Genomic DNA, 19,309 nt, shown 5'->3' with positions numbered 1-19,309 from the left:
ATACGGTTAGGCAAAGATTTCCTAAATACAACATTAAAAACACAATCTATAATAGAAAACATGATTGATATAGTCTGGCTCTGTGTCCTCACCAAATCTCATCTTGAATTGTAATAATCCCTATGTGTCAAAGGCAGGACCAGGTGGAGATAACTGAATCACGGGGGCAGTTTCCCCCATGCTGTTCTCCTGATAGTGAGCGAGTTCTCACCAGATCTGATGGTTTTATAAGAGGTTATGCTCTTCCTTCAGCACTTATTCTCTTTCCTGCTACCCTGTGAAGCAGCTCCTCTGCTATGATTTTAAGTTTCCTGAGGCCTCCTTGAATTGCAGTTCCTATAATCCCCACATGTCATGGGAGGTACCTGATGGGATGTAATTTAATCATGGGGGCAGTTATCCTTATACTGTTCTTGTGATAGTGAGTTCTCATTAGAACTGATGGTTTTATAAGGGGCTTTTCCCCCTTTTTCTTGGCATTTCTCCTTCTTGCTGTCATGTGAGGAAGGACATCTTTGTTTCCCCTTCCATCATGATTGTTAGTTTCCTGAGGCCTCCACAATCATGCTGAACTGTTAGTCAATTAAACTTCTTTCCTTTATAAATTACCCAGTCTTGTGTATGTCTGTATTAGCAGGATGAAACGAACTAATACTGTAAATTGGTACCACAGAGAGTGGGTGCTGCTGTAAAGATACCCAAAAATGTGAAAGTGACTTTGGAACTGAGTAACAGGCAGAGGTTGGAACCATTTGGAGGACTCAGAGGAAGATAGGAAAATGTGAGAAAGTTTGGAACTTCCTAAAGGTTTTAAGGACTCAAGAGACAGGAAAATGTGGGAAAGTTTGAAATTTCTGAGAGACTTACTTAATGGCTTTGACCAAAATGCTGATAGTGATATGGACAATAAGTCCAGGCTAAGGTGGTCTCACATGGAGATGAACTTGTTGGGAACTGAAGCAAAGGTCACTCTTGCTATGCAAAGAGACTGGCGGCATTTTGCCCCGGCCTGAGAGATTTGTGGAACTTTGAATTTGAGAGAGATGATTTAGGGTATCTAGTGGAAGAAATCTGTAAGCAGCAAAGCATTCAAGTAGTGACTTGGGCGCTGTTAAAAGCATTCAGTTTTATATATTCACAAAGATATGGTTTGCAATGGAAACTTATGTTTAAAAGGGAAGTAGAGCATAGAAGTTGGGAAAATTTGCAGTCTGACAATGTGACAGAAAAGAAAAACCCCTTTTCTGAGGAGAAATTCAAGCCTGCAGCAGAAATTTGCACTAGTAACAAGCAGCCAAATGTTATTTGCCAAGACAATGGGCAAAATATCTCCAGGGCATGTCAGAGGTCTTCGCAGCAGTTCCTCTCATCACAGACCTGGAGGCCTAGGGGGGAAAAATGGTTTCCTGGGCCAGGCCTGGGGTGGGGGTGGGGGTGTGGAGAGACCTCAGGACATAGTGCCCTGCATCCCAGCTGCTTCAGTTCTAGCCATGACTAAAAGGGACCAAAGTACCGCTCATGCTATTGCTTCAGAAGGTGCAATCCCCAGGCCTTGGCACGTGGTGTTGAGCATGCAGGTGCACAGAAATCAAGAATTGAGGTTTGGGAACTTCCACCTAGATTTCAGAGGATATATGAAAATGCCTGGATGTCCAGGCAGAGAAGTTTGCTGCAGCACTCGACCCATCATAGAGAACGTCTGCTAGGGCAGTGAGGAAGGAAACTCTGGGGTCAGAGCCCCCACACAGAGCCCGCTCTGAGGTACTGCCTAAGGAACTGTTAGAAGATGGCTACCATCCTCCAGACCCCAAAATGGTAGATCCACCAACAGCTTACACTGTGCTCCTGGAAAAGCCACACTCAATGCCTGCCCATGAAAGCAGCCAGGAAGGGGCCTATACCCTGCAGAGCCATAGGAGTAGAGCTTCCCAAGGCCTTTGGAGCCCACCTCTTGCATCAGTGTGAGTTGGATGTGAGACATGGAGTTAAAGATCATTTTGGAATTTTAAGGTTTAATGACTGCCCTATTGGATTTCGGGCTTGCATGGGGCCTGTAGCCCCTTTATTTTTGCCAATTTCTCCCATTTGGAATAAGTGCATCTATCCAAGGTCTGTAACCCCATTGTATCTAGGAAGTAACTAACTTGCTTTTGATTTTACAGGCTCATAGGTGGAAGGGATCTGCCTTGTCTCAAATGAGGCTTTGGACTTGGACTCTTGAGTTAATGCTGGAATGAGTTATGACTTTGCAGGACTGTTAGAAGGGCATGATTGGGTTTTGAAATGTGAAGTCATGAGATACGGGAGTGGTCAGGGTGAAATGATATGGTTTGGCTATGTCTCCACCCAAATCTCATCTTGAATTGTGGTTCCCATAATCCCCATGTGTTGCAGGAGGAACCCAGTGGGAGGAAATCATGGTGGCAGTTACCCTCATGCTGTTCTCATGATAGGTGAGTTCTCACAAAATCTGATGGTTTTAAAGGGGCTTTTCCCCCTTTTGCTCGGTGCTGCTCCTTGCTGCTGTCATGTGAAGAAGGACATGTCTGCTTCCCCTTCTGCCATGATTGTTAAGTTTGCTGAAATGTGAGTCAGCTAAACCTCTTTATTTATAAATTACCCAGACTCAGATATGTCTTTATTAGTAGGTGAAAACAGACTAATCAACCTCCACACCCATGCAGAACTGTGAGTCAGTTATATCTCTTTTCTTTATAAATTACCCAGTCTTGGGTATTTCTTCATAGGAGTGTGAGAACAGACTAATACAATGATAAATTCGAAATAAAAATTAAAAAGCTTTGTCTAATGATACCATCCAAAAAGTGAAAAGACAGACACTATGAAAAAATATTTGTAATGCACATATCTGTCAAAGGATTTGTACTGGAATTTATGAAAAACTCTTATGAATAAATATTTACGAAGGTAGACAACATAATAAAATGAGCAAAAAGATTTGAATATACACTTTACAAAGAAAATGTACAAATAAAAAGCACATGAAAAAATGTCAACCTTCAATAGTCAAATAAGTGCAATGAGATGAAATACCACACACCATCCCCCAAAGCTGGCTAAAGTGAAAAAGATGGACAATACCAAGTGCTGGGAGAGCAGATCAGAGAGAATTCTCATATACTGATAGTGAAAATGTTAAATATAATAAAACTTTGGAAAAAAAAGTTTGGCAGTTGGTTATAAAGTTAAGCATATACTTACCATATGATACAGCAATTCTTTACCTATTTACAAACGAAAATAAAAACATATATATCCCCACAGTTTATACGCGAACATTTAAAGCAGCCCCTTGTCTCATTTGAGACAAGGCAGATCCCTTCCACCTATGAGCCTGTAAAATCAAAATATAATATCTAAATATTTAGATAACTTAAGCAATCTAAATATTTAATAAGTGAATGAATAAACAAAATGCTATGTTTCCATACAATAGAATACTACTTAGTAATCAAAGAGTATAAATTATTAATACATGTGACTATATGGATGAATCTCAAAAAAAACCATCTAGACACACAAGAAGCACCTAGACACACTAGATACCATATAATTCATTTTATATGAAATAATAGAAAAAATGAAACAAATCAATAGAGAGACTATAGATTAGTGGGTTGTCTGGATTCAGAGTTTATATAGAGAGAGATAACTGTAAAGGATAAGAGAACTTCTTGTGTTGACTGAAATGTTCTATAACTTGATTGTTGATGATAGATATATGAGTGTATTTATTTCTCTAGAATGAGTACATTTAATTTTATGTAGAGCACACTCCAAAAAGTTGATACATTTGGGAAATACAGAATAAATACACAACCCAGCTCTCACGGAATTTATATTCTAGCACTCAATTCAAAAAAAGTACTTGCAACTCTAAGGGAATAAACAGGAATATGTTTAAAATGTATGTGGGTTGCTGTTGGTTATTTTTGACAAGGCATTATAGGCAAAAGACAGGCTTGGTTTTCTTTTTTAATAAAAAGTTAAGGGCAACATAATAATACAGATAGCGTCTCCATCTTATGTGTACCGGTAGCATTTTATATATATATATATATATATATCTGTTATTAGCACTTAAGGAATTATAAATAGCACATTGTACTTATCCTTTATAGGAATTTGGATTTTATAAGTAGTGATGGAAAGTAACTCAAGTAAAATTCATAAATTCTATTATCAAAGATACAAATAATATTTAAAATTATATTTACATCTATACACATGTATACCCCACTGCATGCACACATAGGCCCCTCAAAATATTTGCTTACCTAAGACAGGTTAATCTCCACCCATTGCTTCCTTCTTCTTAGGACTCCACTCCCATCAATTTTTTTTCTTTTTAAATCTTTCTAGACTGGGGCTCTCACCCATACATTTAAATGAGCTCTACTTCTAGGCCGAAATACAAGGGAAACCAACAAATAAAAATGTTTCCACTTCATAGGTCCCTCTACCTGCAGTGTTGTCTCTTACTTTTATCATCTAAGCTCCTCAAAGACTTGTCATCTGTTTCTTTACTTTCACCTTTCATTTACTACTTATCCTGTAATCTACTTTGTTCTTCCGCCACTCTGTTGAAACTACTCTTGTTAGTGATACTTTTTGTTGCCATATGAAATGGTCATTTTTGCGTCCTTATCTTGTTTATTCTGCAAACTTTGAAATAGTTAGCAACTCCCCTCTTTGCAAAATGCTCTGCATTTCTGGGTTTCCTACTACCTTTCTTTCCAGAGAGTTTCCTTCATGAGCTGTCTTAGCCTATCCCTTAAATGTTAAGGTCTCTCAAAGCTGAATTATTTTCTAATTCTATATATTCTCTGATCTCATCCATAGTTATACTTTCAATGACCATCTATATACGTAGGATTATATACTTACATGACTTTCAAATTCATCTACTACCAGCTTTCTCATAAGTTCCCCACCCTGGATTCAACTGTCTGACAGCTCTGACCTTGCACAGGCAGTATAAACTCATGATATCCAAAACTAAAAATTTTCAACCCAAACCATGCTTTGTGTCTTAAGTTGCCTATTTCAGTGATTTACCAAAACTAAAAATTTGGACCCCATACAGAAAAATATATTCTCTTGCATAAAAACATACTTATATATATAAAATATCTATGTGTCACAAACACACACATGCACACACACACACACACACACTCTCCTTTATCAATGAGCATCTACTGCTGCTCTTGTATTCCCACAAAGTCTCTGGTTTCTCTTCCCTTAATATCACTCAAAACCATCAAAATCTCTCTATTCTTACTCATGTACTTTAGTTTGGGCTACCAACATTCTCAAGTGGGTAATTAAAACAGCTGTTTAACTACATGCTACAAATATTCCCTGCCATCAATTCAATTTTTACGCTTTAGCCACAGTAGTATTTCTAAAATGGAAATCTGAACAAATGTCACTTTCTAGATAATGCCTTTTAATGGCACCCAATGTTCTTTCAGACAATGTGGCAGATAAGGTCCTTTACGATCCTTCCTATGAAATACAGTCATTTTTCAATTAGGGCTCTCATACAGCCTTACCCTTAACACTTATATTTTCTCAAATGAAAGATTTTTAATATGTGATTCCATCTGCCTCTTTCATGCTAATCTCTCAGTTCTGACCTCACTTAGATCCCTGAACTTTGATAGAAGTCATCATTAGTCCTATAAGTCTTCCTTTACCTAATACTACAAAACTATATGCCCTTGAATGTAGTTTTGTATTACTATTCATTCCATCCTAACTTGTATGATTTTAAAATTATATCATCTGTTCTACTGCTTACTAGAAGAACTATCTCACTCCCTCTCTCACTGTTACATTCCTACAACCAAGCCAAGTGCCATGTCATACAAAAGTCCCTCATTAAATAAAGAGGAGAGAGGGACTGTGATACACTAAGAAATACATTGGTCTTTGTCCCTGGTTCCTGGCACAGAGATCCTAAAGCCTTGGAATTTTCAGGGTGATAAGAGTGTCTGTAGTAGCTCTGAGATCAGTATGGGGGCTATCATCAGAAAAACTGAGACATGAATAAAGGGTTGAAACTTTCAGCCTCATCCCTCCAGCATCCAATGGCTTAATAAGTTACACCTATGTAATGAAACTCCTAAATGAAGGGGTTCAGAAAGCTTCTGCGTTGCTGAATACACAGAAGTGCTGGGAGAGTGGCCGGCTCCTTTTATGGAAGGAAGAGCATGGCTCCTTCCCTCCCCATAACTTGTCCTGTGTATTTCTTTCATCTATCCATTCCTGAGTTGTATCCTTTATGATAAACCAAGAAACACAAGTAAAATGTTTCCCTGAGTTCTGTGAGCCATTCTAGCAAATTATTAAACTGGAAGGGGAGACCAGTTGTAGAAATTCATAACTCTGTAGTCAAGTCAGAGGAAAGTGTGGGTACCCTGGGGACCCAATGCTTGCAACTGGCATCTGAAGTGAGCTCAGTCTGGAACTGAGTTGTTAAACTTGTGAAGTTGAATGTTAACTTTGATGAGTTAGTGTCAGAATGGAATTGAATTGTAGAATACCGATTTGGTGTCCAGGAAGTTGGAGAACGGGTTGTTGATTCAGAAAACTCCCACACATCTGGTGTCAAAAGTGTGAGTTGAAATAGTACAGAGGAAGAAAAGGTTGGTCTAGTATTCATATACAACAGTGACACCAAAGTAAATTTTGTAAAAAGTAAAAGTTCTTTGACAAGACAACATATGAAATACCAGTAACAAACTTTCCTTCTAAAGACTAGAAATTAGAAAACCCTGAATCCCAGCCCTAGTTCTGATACGAGCTATACAAATGGTCTTAGCTAAGAATTACTAAGATAATGCAGCCAATAAACACCCACAGAATATGCCAAGTTCTAATCTAAGCACTATGCAAATCGGATGTCATGAAATACATGTAACAGTACTATGAGGTAGTAATTACTTGTGTATCTCATCCACGGAGGGCAAAAATGATGCACAGAGAGATTAAGAGACTTGTCCTAAGTGACAAAGCCAGGGATCAATTCATACAGTCTGACTCTAGAGTGCATGCTTCTAATTACTCTGCTTTAGAATTAACTTAAATTGTTAATCTGAAAAAGGGAGAGAGACAGCAAGAAACAGAAAAGGTTGAACTAAATGATTCCTAAGGAACCATACAGCTATTAGATTTGCACTTTTCTCAAAAACATTTCTGTTGTTGTTAACCTTAATGTACTAATTTCATTTCAAATGGTATCTTAAGAAATATAATTTGAAGAACAAATGTGGAGTCACCATTTCTATATCTTACATGATTTTATTAACACATACTAATCAAATCTCCCTTTTGCTTTTTTTTTTTTCTTTGAGACGGAGTCTCGCTCTGTCGCCCGGGCTGGAGTGGAGCCGTGGGATCTTGGGTCACTGCAAGCTCCGCCTCCCGGGTTCACGCCATTCTCCTGCCTCAGCCTCCCCAGTAGCTGAGACTACAGGTGCCCGCCACCATGCCCGGCTAGCTTTTTGTGTTTTTAGTAGAGATCGGGCTTTCACCCTGTTAGCAAGGATAGTCTCAATCTCCTGGCCTCGTGATCCGCCCGCCTTGGCCTCCCAAAGTGCTGGGATTACAGGCGTGAGGCACCACAAAGACTAATCTTTGCTTTTTAAGCACACTTTATCATACTGAACTGCTTATAACCCTATAAATGTCCTGTGGTGTTCCTCACCAAGTATTTCCAATCAATAAACACGGGATATCTTTCCATTTCCTTGGGTCATTTTAAATTTCTTTCAGCTATGTTTTGTAGTTTGTAGAATACAAGTTTCTTATCACCTTAGTTAAACTTATTCCTATCTTTTATTCTTTTAGATACTATTGTAAATGAGATTGCTTTCTTTTTTTTTTTGAGACGGAGTCTCGCTGTGTCACCCAGGCTGGAGTGCAGTGGCCGGATCTCAGCTCACTGCAAGCTACGCCTCCCGGGTTCATGCCATACTCCTGCCTCAGCCTCCCGAGTAGCTGGGACTACAGGTGCCCGCCACCTCGCCCAGCTAGCTTTTTGTATTTTTTAGTAGCAACAGGGTTTCACCGTGTTAGCCAGGATGGTCTCGATCTCCTGACCTCATGATCCGCCGGTCTCGGCCCCCCAAAGTGCTGGGATTACAGGCTTGAGTCACCACGTCCGGGGAGATTGCTTTCTTAACTTCCTCTCCAATTTGTCATTTCCGGTGTGTAGAAACACACTGATTTTCATGTATTAACCTTTTCATCTGTAACTTGGCTGAATCATTTTAATAACTCCATAATCGGCCACTTTTGACAAGGCATTATAAGAAAAAGACAAGCTCAGGCGCGAGCGACACAGAAGACAGGTGATTTCTGCATTTTCAACTGAGGTACTGGGTTTATCTCACTAGGGAGTGCCTCACAATCAGTGCTGGTCGGCTGCTGCAGCCCGACCAGCCAGAGCTGAAGCAGGGCGAGACATCCCCTCATCTGGGAAGCGCAAGGGGGAAGGGAATCCCTTTTCCTAGCCAGGGGAACTGAGACACACAACACCTGGAAAATCAGGTAACTTGCACCCCAATACTGTGCTCTACCAAGGATCTTAGCAAACGGGCACACCAGGGGACTATATCCCACACCTGGCCGGGAGGGTCCCACGCCCACAGAGCCTCCCTCATTGCTAGCACAGCAGTCTGCGATCTCCCAGCAAGACAGCAGTGAGGCTGGGGGAGGGGCGCCTGCCATTGCTGACCCTTAAGTAGGTAAACAAAGCCACTGGGAAGCTCAAACTGGGTGGAGCTCACAACAGCTCAAGGAGGTCTGCCTGTCTCTGTAGACTCCACCTCTAGGGACAGGGCACAGCTAAACAACAACAACAAACAACAACAACAAAAAGCAGCTGAAACCTCTGCAGATGCAAACGACTCTGTCTGACAGCTTTGAAGAGAGCAGTGGATCTCCCAACATGGAGGCTGAGATCTGAGAACGGACAGATTGCCTGCTCAAGTGGGTCCCTGACCCCTGAGTTGCCTAACTGGGAGACATCCCCCACTAGGGGCAGACCGACACCCCACACCTCACACCATGGAGTACACCCCTGAGAGGAAGCTTCCAAAGCAAGAATCAGACAGGTACACTCGCTGTTCAGCAATATTCTATCTTCTGCAGCCTCTGCTGCTGATACCCAGGCAAACAGGGTCTGGAGTGGACCTCAAGCAATCTCCAACAGACCTACAGCTGAGGGTCCTGACTGTTAGAAGGAAAACTAACAAACAGGAAGGACACCCACACCAAAACTCCATCAGTACGACACCATCATCAAAGACCAGAGGCAGATAAAACCAAAAAGATGGGGAAAAAGCAGGGCAGAAAAGCTGGAAATTCAAAAAATAAGAGCGCATCGCCCCCGGCAAAGGAGCGCAGCTCATCGCCAGCAACGGATCAAAGCTGGACGGAGAATGACTTTGACGAGATGAGAGAAGAAGGCTCCAGTCCATTACACTTCTCAGAGGTAAAGGAGGAATTACGTACCCAGTGCAAAGAAACTAAAAATCTTGAGAAAAGAGTGGAAGAATTGATAACTAGAAAAATTAATGCAGAGAAGGCCATAAACGAATGGACAGAGATGAAAACCATGACACGAGAAATACGTGACAAATGCACAAGCTTCAGTAACCGACTCGATCAACTGGAAGAAAGAGTATCAGCGATTGAGGATCAAATGAATGAAATGAAGTGAGAAGAGAAACCAAAAGAAAAAAGAAGAAAAAGAAACGAACAAAGCCTGCAAGAAGTATGGGATTATGTAAAAAGACCAAATCTACGTCTGATTGGGGTGCCTGAAAGTGAGGGGGAAAATGGAACCAAGTTGGAAAACACTCTGCAGGATATCATCCAGGAGAACTTCCCCAACCTAGTAGGGCAGGCCAACACTCAAATTCAGGAAATACAGAGAACGCCACAAAGATACTCCTCGAGAAGAGCAACTCCAAGACACAAAATTGCCAGATTCACCAAAGTAGAAATGAAGGAAAAATCTTAAGGGCAGCCAGAGAGAAAGGTTGGGTTACCCACAAAGGGAAGCCCATCAGACTAACAGCAGATCTCTCGGCAGAAACTCTCCAAGCCAGACGAGAGTGGGGGCCAATATTCAACATTCTTAAAGAAAAGAATTTTAAACCCAGAATTTCATATCCAGCCAAACTAAGTTTCATAAGTGAAGGAGAAATAAAATTCTTTGCAGATAAGCAAATGCTTAGAGATTTTGTCACCACCAGGCCTGCCTTACAAGAGACCCTGAAGGAAGCACTAAACATGGAAAGGAACAACCAGTACCTGCCATTGCAAAAACATGCCAAAATGTAAAGACCATCGAGGCTAGGAAGAAACTGCATCAACTAACGAGCAAAATAACCGGTTAATATCATAATGGCAGGATCAAGTTAACACATAACAATATTAACCTTAAATGTAAATGGACTAAATGCTCCAATTAAAAGACACAGACTGGCAAACTGGATAAAGAGTCAAGACCCATCAGTTTGCTGTATTCAGGAGACCTATCTCACACGCAGAGACACACATAGGCTCAAAATAAAGGGATGGAGGAAGATATACCAAGCAAATGGAGAACAAAAAAAAGCAGGGGTTGCAATACTAGTCTCTGATAAAACAGACTTTAAACCATCAAAGATCAAAAGAGACAAAGAAGGCAATTACATAATGGTAAAGGGATCAATTCAACAGGAAGAGCTAACTATCCTAAATATATATGCACCCAATACAGGAGCACCCAGATTCATAAAGCAAGTCCTTAGAGACTTACAAAGAGACTTAGACTCCCATACAATAATAATGGGAGATTTCAACACTCCACTGTCAACATTAGACAGGTCAACGAGACAGAAACTTAACAAGGATATCCAGGAATTGAATTCATCTCTACAGCAAGCAGACCTAATAGACATCTACAGAACTCTCCACCCCAAATCAACAGAATATACATTCTACTCAGCACCACATCACACTAATTCCAAAATTGACCACATAATTGGAAGTAAAGCACTCCTCAGCAAATGTACAAGAACAGAAATTATAACAAACTATCTCTCAGACCACAGTGCAGTCAAACTAGAAACTCAGTACTAAAAAACTGAGAAAAAACCACTCAACTACATGGAAACTGAATAACCTGCTCCTGAATGACTACTGGGTACATAACGAAATGAAGGCAGAAATAAAGATGTTCTTTGAAACCAATGAGAACAAAGACATAACATACCAGAATCTCTGGGACACATTTAAAGCAGTGTGTAGAGGGAAATTTATCGCACTAAATGCCCACAAGAGAAAGCTGGAAAGATCTAAAATTGACACCGTAACATCTCAATTAAAAGAACTAGAGAATCAAGAACAAACACATTCAAAAGCTAGCAGAAGGCCAGAAATAACTAAGATCAGAGCAGAACTGAAGGAGATAGAGACCCAAAATCCCTCCAAAAAATCAATGAATCCAGGGTTGGTTTTTTGAAAAGATCAACAAAATTGATAGACTGCTAGCAAGACTAATAAAGAAGAAAAGAGGGAAGAATCAAATAGACACAATAAAAAATGATAAAGGGGATATCACCACCGACCCCACAGAAATACAAACTACCATCAGAGAATACTATAAACACCTCTATGCAAATAAACTAGAAAATCTAGAAGAAATGGATAATTTCCTGGACACTTACACTCTTCCAAGACTAAACCAGGAAGAAACTGAATTCCTGAATAGACCAATAGCAGGCTCTGAAATTGAGGCAATAATTAATAGCCTACCAACCAAAAAAAGTCCAGGACCAGATGGATTTACAGCTGAATTCTACCAGAGGTACAAGGAGGAGCTGGTACCATTCCTTCTGAAACTATTCCAATCAATAGAAAAAGAGGGAATCCTCCCTAACTCATTTTATGAGGCCAACATCATCCTGATACCAAAGCCTGGCAGAGACACAACAAAAAAAGAGAATTTTAGACCAATATCCCTGATTAACATTGATGCAAAAATCCTCAATAAAATACTGGCAAACCAGATCCAGCAGCACATCAAAAAGCTTATCCACCATGATCAAATGGGCTTCATCCCTGGGATGCAAGGCTGGTTCAACATACGCAAATCAATAAACGTAATCCAGCATATAAACAGAACCAAAGACAAAAACCACATGATTATCTCAACAGATGCAGAAAAGGCCTTTGACCAAATTCAACAGCCCTTCATGCTAAAAACGCTCAATAAATTCGGTATTGATGGAACGTATCTCAAAATAATAAGAGCTATTTATGACAAACCCACAGCCAATATCATACTGAATGGGCAAAAACTGGAAGCATTTCCTTTGAAAACTGGCACAAGACAGGGGTGCCCTCTCTCACCACTCCTATTCAACATAATGTTGGAAGTTCTGGCCAGGGCAATCAAGCAAGAGAAAGAAATAAAAGGTATTCAGTTAGGAAAAGAAGAAGTCAACTTGTCCCTGTTGGCAGATGACATGATTGTATATTTAGAAAACCCCATTGTCTCAGCCCAAAATCTCCTTAAGCTGATAAGAAACTTCAGCAAAGTCTCAGGATACAAAATTAATGTGCAAAAATCACAAGCACTCTTATACACCAGTAACAGACAAACAGGGAGCCAAATCATGAACAAACTTCCATTCACAATTGCTTCAAAGAGAATGAAATACCTAGGAATCCAACTTACTAGGGATGTAAAGGACCTCTTCAAGGAGAACTACAAACCACTGCTCAGTGAAATAAAAGAGGACACAAACAAATGGAAGAACATACCATGCTCATGGATAGGAAGAATCAATATCATGAAAATGGCCTCACTGACCAAGGTAATTTATAGATTCAATGCCATCCCCATCAAACTACCAGTGAGTTTCTTCACAGAATTGGAAAAAACTACTTTAAAGTTCATATGGAACCAAAAAAGAGCCCGCATTGCCAAGACAATCCTACGTCAAAAGAACAAAGCTGGAGGCATCACGCTACCTGACTTCAAACTATACTACAAGGCTACAGTAACCAAAACAGCATGGTGCTGACACCAAAACAGAGATATAGACAAATGGAACAGAACAGAGTCTTCAGAAATAATACCACACATCTACAGCCATCTGATCTTTGACAAACCTCAGAAAAACAACAAATGGGGAAAGGATTCCCTATGTAATAAATGGTGCTGGGAAAATTGGCTAGCCATAAGTAGAAAGCTGAAACTGGATCCTTTCCTTACTCCTTATATGAAAATTAATTCAAGATGGATTAGAGACTTAAATGTTAGATCTAATACCATAAAAACCCTAGAAGAAAACCTAGGTAATACCATTCAGGACATAGGCATGGGCAAGGACTTCATGTCTAAAACACCAAAAGCAATGGCAACAAAAGCCAAAATTGACAAATGGGTTCTAATTAAACTAAAGAGCTTCTGCAAAGCAAAAGAAACTACCATCAGAGTGAACAGGCAACCTACAGAATGGGAGAAAATTTTTGCAATCTACTCATCTGACAAAGGGCTAATATCCAGAATCTACAAAGAACTCAAACAAATTTACAAGAAAAAAACAAACAACCCCATCAAAAAGTGGGCAAAGGATATGAACAGACAGTTCTCAAAAGAAGAAATTCATACAGCCAACAGACACATGAAAAAATGCTCATCATCACTGGCCATCAGAGAAATGCAAATCAAAACCACCATGAGATACCATCTCACACCAGTTAGAATGGCAATCATTAAAAAGTCAGGAAACAACAGGTGCTGGAGAGGATGTGGAGAAATAGGAACACTTTTACACTGTTGGTGGGATTGTCAACTAGTTCAACCATTATGGAAAATAGTATAGCGATTCCTCAAGGATCTAGAACTAGAAGTACCACATGACCCAGCCATCCCATTACTGGGTATATACCCAAAGGATTATAAATCATGCTGCTATAAAGACACATGCACACGTATGTTTACTGCGGCACTATTCACAATAGCAAAGACTTGGAATCAACCCAAATGTCCATCAGTGACAGACTGGATTAAGAAAATGTGGCACATATACACCATGGAATACTATGCAGCCATAAAAAAGGATGAGTTTGTGTCCTTTGTAGGGACATGGATGCAGCTGGAAACCATCATTTTCAGCAAACTATCACAAGAACAGAAAACCAAACACCGCATGTTCTCACTCATAGGTGGGAACTGAACAATGAGATCACTTGGACTCGGGAAGGGGAACATCACACACTGGGGCCTATCATGGGGAGGGGGGAGGGGGGAGGGATTGCATTGGGAGTTATACCTGATGTAAATGACGAGTTGATGGGTGCTGACGAGTTGATGGGTGCAGCACGCCAACATGGCACAAGTATACATATGTAACAAACCTGCACATTATCCACATGTACCCTAGAACTTAAAGTATAATAAAAAAAAAAAAGAAAAGAAAAGGTAGTGGTGACTAGAAGAGAAAGTACGTAAGATATATTTCTAATCAAAGTCAAAAATCTTGTTGATACATTGAACATTTCATATGTGACACTCACTTGATTAGTAGACAAGTTGATGATTATTGCATCTGTGTGTATGGATGGTATAGTCATATTTACATGCTAACAAACTACTACCAACAAATTACAAAAAAAAAAAAAAGAAAAAGAAAAAGACAAGCTCAACACTGAATTCATAGAAAAAAGAAAATTCTCAAGCATCAAATCACAGGAAATAGAAAAGTACAGAAATCTGAAGACTTGCATGTACAGCCACTTAAAAACAACTAAGGAGGCTTTCAGCATCAAATACCAGCTACATCTGGCCTTGCAGCAAGTAGTAAACTAAGTGTATTAGCCACACTCACTATGTGTGTAAAAACTCAATAAAGTGCCCCAAGCAGAGATAAAGCTCTGGCTGTTTTAGGCTATATGGTTTAGGGAAAAGAGACCACAAGATTTCTTCCACCCTGGTTTGATAAAATGAATATATCTCTGCAATAAAATAGAAGGAGAGACAGACAAATATGAGGTTCAAAACATATAAACATATTAAATCTAGAAAGTGGTTCTCTAACTTTACAAAGGCAGGCTAGTAAAAACAATTTTTTTCATAAAGAAAAAAAAAATAGCAAGTAGTTCTCTAAAACAACTGTGGATATGGCCTTAACAGAACTGACTACTATAAAAGACAAGATACCAAAGGAATCGTTACCCTTAACTGTAACTATTTGCTACCTAAAACGACCCCTGGGATCCCAATATTTTGTAGACAGGAAGCAGGTTCAGAAATGGTATAATCTTCAAAATCCATTTGAAATATAGTCAACAAAGATACTAAAAAATAAAAAAACCAACAAGACCACAAGGAGCAACATACCAGGAACCCGGTCAAAAAACTCTGAAAAGATAATCATGGTAAAAAAAGAGCAATCCCTACTCGTGGGCAAAGGCTCTTATTTAACCTATGCCGTGAGACTTTAAAATTGTTACTTACTAGTGACAGCTGTGTGTCTCTGATTTTTCACCTTTCCTATTGCGAATGTTTACAGTAAACACCCTACCTTTGTCTCACCACTGTATAGTAGGTATGTTGGGAAAAAACAATTTAGATTGTAGTTCTAAAAAGGGACCATATCTGGACCTGATAATGTACAGACTGCAGCACACTATTCTCCTCCTATTACCCAGAGTTTCTGGACTTCTGAGCTTGAGGCCCCAGCTAAATGGAACTTTTAGATTTTCTCCCAAGAGGACAAGATATGTTAATTTGTCTATGAGATGGAGACTCCGAATATTTGGTGAACAAAAGAAAAGAATGTGGTATATTTGTGCTATTCACTAAGTATTTCCAGTTATCTCCCTTCTAAGTTCATAGTAGGCTCTCACTCTCTGGCCCCATTATGATTGGGTGGAACCATGTGGACATAAATTGAAATCGAATGTGTCACTTCCAGGCCAGAGTATTTAATTACAGATACAAATCTAACACGGCTCTATTTCACTTCAAAATTATATCAGGTAATGTTCCACGTTGGAATTACACTATCAGCTGAGTTCCGAGGGTGAGGACAACATGAGACAGGGCCCCAAGACAGACCTCAATGAGTATGTAGCATGAGTAAAATATAAAGTTTTGCTATTTGAAGCCAGAGAGTTTAGGGCATAACCAAGTCTATCTCTGCTAATATATGCCTCATGCTGTTTCTATCTATTCACAAAGTTTTATATTTCATATCTCTTGACAGCCTGGTACTTCACTACCCAAAACAATATAATTATATTTGTGTATTTCTGTGTGTATTTCCTCTTCCAAGCCAGTTATTAAAATGACATTGAAAAATATTTAATAGAACTGACCCCAATCTTGAGAATAGGGTGGTTCATTTATAATCTCCATTTAAATTCTACTCCTAATTGTATTTCTTAATTCTTAGTAAATTTTCTTCCAATGATATAACACAGATGCTCTACATGAAGTCAATTTAATTTTCACATACCAAATTTTATATCTTTGAGAAATATTACTAGGAAATTCTTAAATACATTTTTAATGCTATGACCCATCTATAAATCTTCTTCAGCTGCTTTGTTTAATGAAAAGCAGCTAATAATTTAAGCTGTTTAAGATATTAAATCAAGAAAAGAAAAAAATTTGAACAGAAAAACTCAAATAGAAGCCAATTCCTATATAAAAATGAAAGGTAACATAAACATACATAAGTGATTTAAAAATTCAAATATTATTTATAAATCTTATCTCACTAAAAATCATTTACTCGCCATAATGCATTCATGGATATCTCTTTGCTTCTGTTATTTGGAGAATATATTATAACCCATAAATTAACACAAGAATAATCATTAATGTGGGGGAGGACCACATATTTCGGGTCTTTCGTTCTATTTTGAGTCTGTCATAAAATTCTCAACCTTTGAGTTTACATAAGCATATTTTTTCTCCAAAATACACCAAGGAAAGTAAATGGAATGGAACTGAATAAACAGTTATAGAGCTCTCAGGGTAGAGAGTCAGGAGAAAAGTATAAATATATAATGGATGTGCACTTTTATTACCTGAGCATTTAGCAACTCCTCACACTTGTGTGCCTGTTTCTCAATTGCAGAAATGTACTGTTTTTCAATAGCTTCTACTTGTTGCTTAACAGAAGACTGTAGTAGTGCCTGAAAACAAGCAAAAAAATCATTTGGATCACAGACAAAACTTGGAATCTACTGTTGGCATGAGAATATTTTTGACAGTTGTACATACTGTAATATGATATTCTCCTAAATTACAAAATATGTATTTGTTAATACTGAAGCACACTTATATATAACATTACTTTCAGCTTTTGCTTTTACATTTTCCTATTGCCAAGATAACAGTTTTTTGGCTCAGACATTCCTTCCACACATCTTCTCCTTAAAAAGGCCAAGTCATAGAAGATGATAGAGAGGGTGAGCAGTTCTGTTAAATATAAATTTGGTTCAGTGAAGACCACACAGGATGAAGAGTGTATGAAAGCTGCTGAAAAAAAGAAAAAAAAAAAAAAAAGAGAGAAAAGGAAAAAAAATCCAGACATATTTCACTGGCTGACAAAACTCCACATCCTCTCGGCACACTGTAATATCCCATGGGCCAAGCATGATCTTCAAGACCACAAGTCAAGTAAAAGCAGATGGAAACTTTGAGCAACTTCAAACATAAAAGAACTGCCCCCCCAGAAAGTTCACGCTCCTAATGTGAAAAGGTATAAGTCAAAGTACCTAAGTCAGAGTCTCAAGGCAGTACGCATAAAAAGTAATAAAATTTGGGAGACTGGGCACACTTAATTGGATACTGTAAATGCTGCAACTCAAGTAAGATAAATACAAAGATATTACCACTGTTTCAAGGAAAACCAAATCAGCATTTGATGAGGTTCCACCCACTCACTTCCTTATTAGAGATGCTTAGAATATTATCATCTTTTTTCTTTCCCACTGTTTAGCTTTGTATGTTATATCAACAAGTTATCAGTAATATCGTGGCTCCAGTGGCGCAATCGGTTAGCGCGCGGTACTTATAAGTTATCAGTAATATCTTTCATGCTATTTATAAAGTCTAAATCATTCTATAAGAACTATAGCAAATATTCTATTTTTAAATGTCTGTTTAAATAATAAACTACTCATAACCAAAATAATAAGTTGAAACAGACACATCTTATAGAAAACAGACCGTTGGCACATTCACCAAGAAAAAAAAAATCAGCCAAATCTCTTAATCTCTGTTATGAAAATAGATTTACTTGGTTGAAAACACCATGCAATAAGATGCTGGATAAATAGGCATGTATTTTTAAAAGCTGAGACAAAAATATTTGTGAAACTAAATAAGTCTCGAATTTTCAAATAACTAACTTTCTTGCGTAAAAGTAAGACTGATGATGCTACTACTCCTACAATTCAGTATTCGTCACTATGAAGCTGCAAAATTAGTAGCAAAGTAATAAAGGAAAATGAAGCTCTGAGTTTTATCAAAATATAAGGAAAATGCTTACTAGAATTGCTTTAGCCCTTGATTTACAGTGCCTTCCAAAGATTCCACAATGATTAATTTATGTAAGGCACAAAAGCTTAATCCTTTTAAACTGTGACTAGATGATATAAATCTAGTTTACCTGTGTGGAAACATACTATTTCTTGGGATTTCAGAAAAGTTAAAAAATAATATAATTATAAAAAATTTCCTTAGAATAATCACAGCATCTTTGGTAAAGAGAAAAAAATGACATTATATTTGGGGACTTGGGATATTATAGAATCATTTTGCTTAACAGAAAGAACTGTGTTCACTTCCCTATTTGCCATGGTTCCAAATAATCCCACACCTAAAATATTCAACATTTAAATACTCAATATTCAACTGCAATTTGTAGCATATTATATCCTTTGGAGGACAGGTGAGTTAATAAAATAAAATAATATTCTCACTCCATAATTAAGAAACACAATTTGAATAGGTAGTCTTCCTCTAGGGATTGATTTGTATACTATATACTCATTCTCCTTGAAATGTCAAGGAGGATAATGAGTAAAATAAGAGCCAAAGATGTGATAAGGGAGCATAAAGGAAATTTATGCAAGAGTAACTGGCCTCTTACATATTTCAAATGTCTCATCTTAGCTCCATTCAGTCATTTAAATCCATGGATCAACAAAAGGCCCACAAAGGTAGGTATACAATGATTTTTTCAAAAGTCTTCCACGT

At 38.4% G+C, this 19,309-nt stretch overlaps 1 protein-coding gene across 12 annotated transcripts in view; it reads right to left on the bottom strand.

Annotated features, from left to right (window-relative positions):
- The window catches only part of CCDC91 (coiled-coil domain containing 91), a 362,694-nt gene that overhangs the window by 142,458 nt on the left and 200,927 nt on the right, over window positions 1-19,309 (bottom strand). For 11 of the 12 annotated variants that reach the window (XM_007968045.3, XM_037990234.2, XM_037990232.2 and 8 more), the window contains one exon: window positions 17,131-17,238. The exons of the other annotated variant lie outside the window; for it this stretch is intronic. In XM_007968045.3, coding sequence (XP_007966236.2) covers window positions 17,131-17,238 — 108 coding nt within the window. The remainder of the gene's footprint in view (window positions 1-17,130; window positions 17,239-19,309) is intronic. 12 annotated transcript variants of the gene reach the window in all.

The sequence above is a fragment of the Chlorocebus sabaeus genome, chromosome 11, assembly GCF_047675955.1.
Source record: "Chlorocebus sabaeus isolate Y175 chromosome 11, mChlSab1.0.hap1, whole genome shotgun sequence".
NCBI lineage: Eukaryota > Metazoa > Chordata > Mammalia > Primates > Cercopithecidae > Chlorocebus > Chlorocebus sabaeus.
The sequence above is the reverse complement of the archived record's forward strand: the minus strand, read 5'-3'. Positions and strand labels throughout refer to the sequence as shown.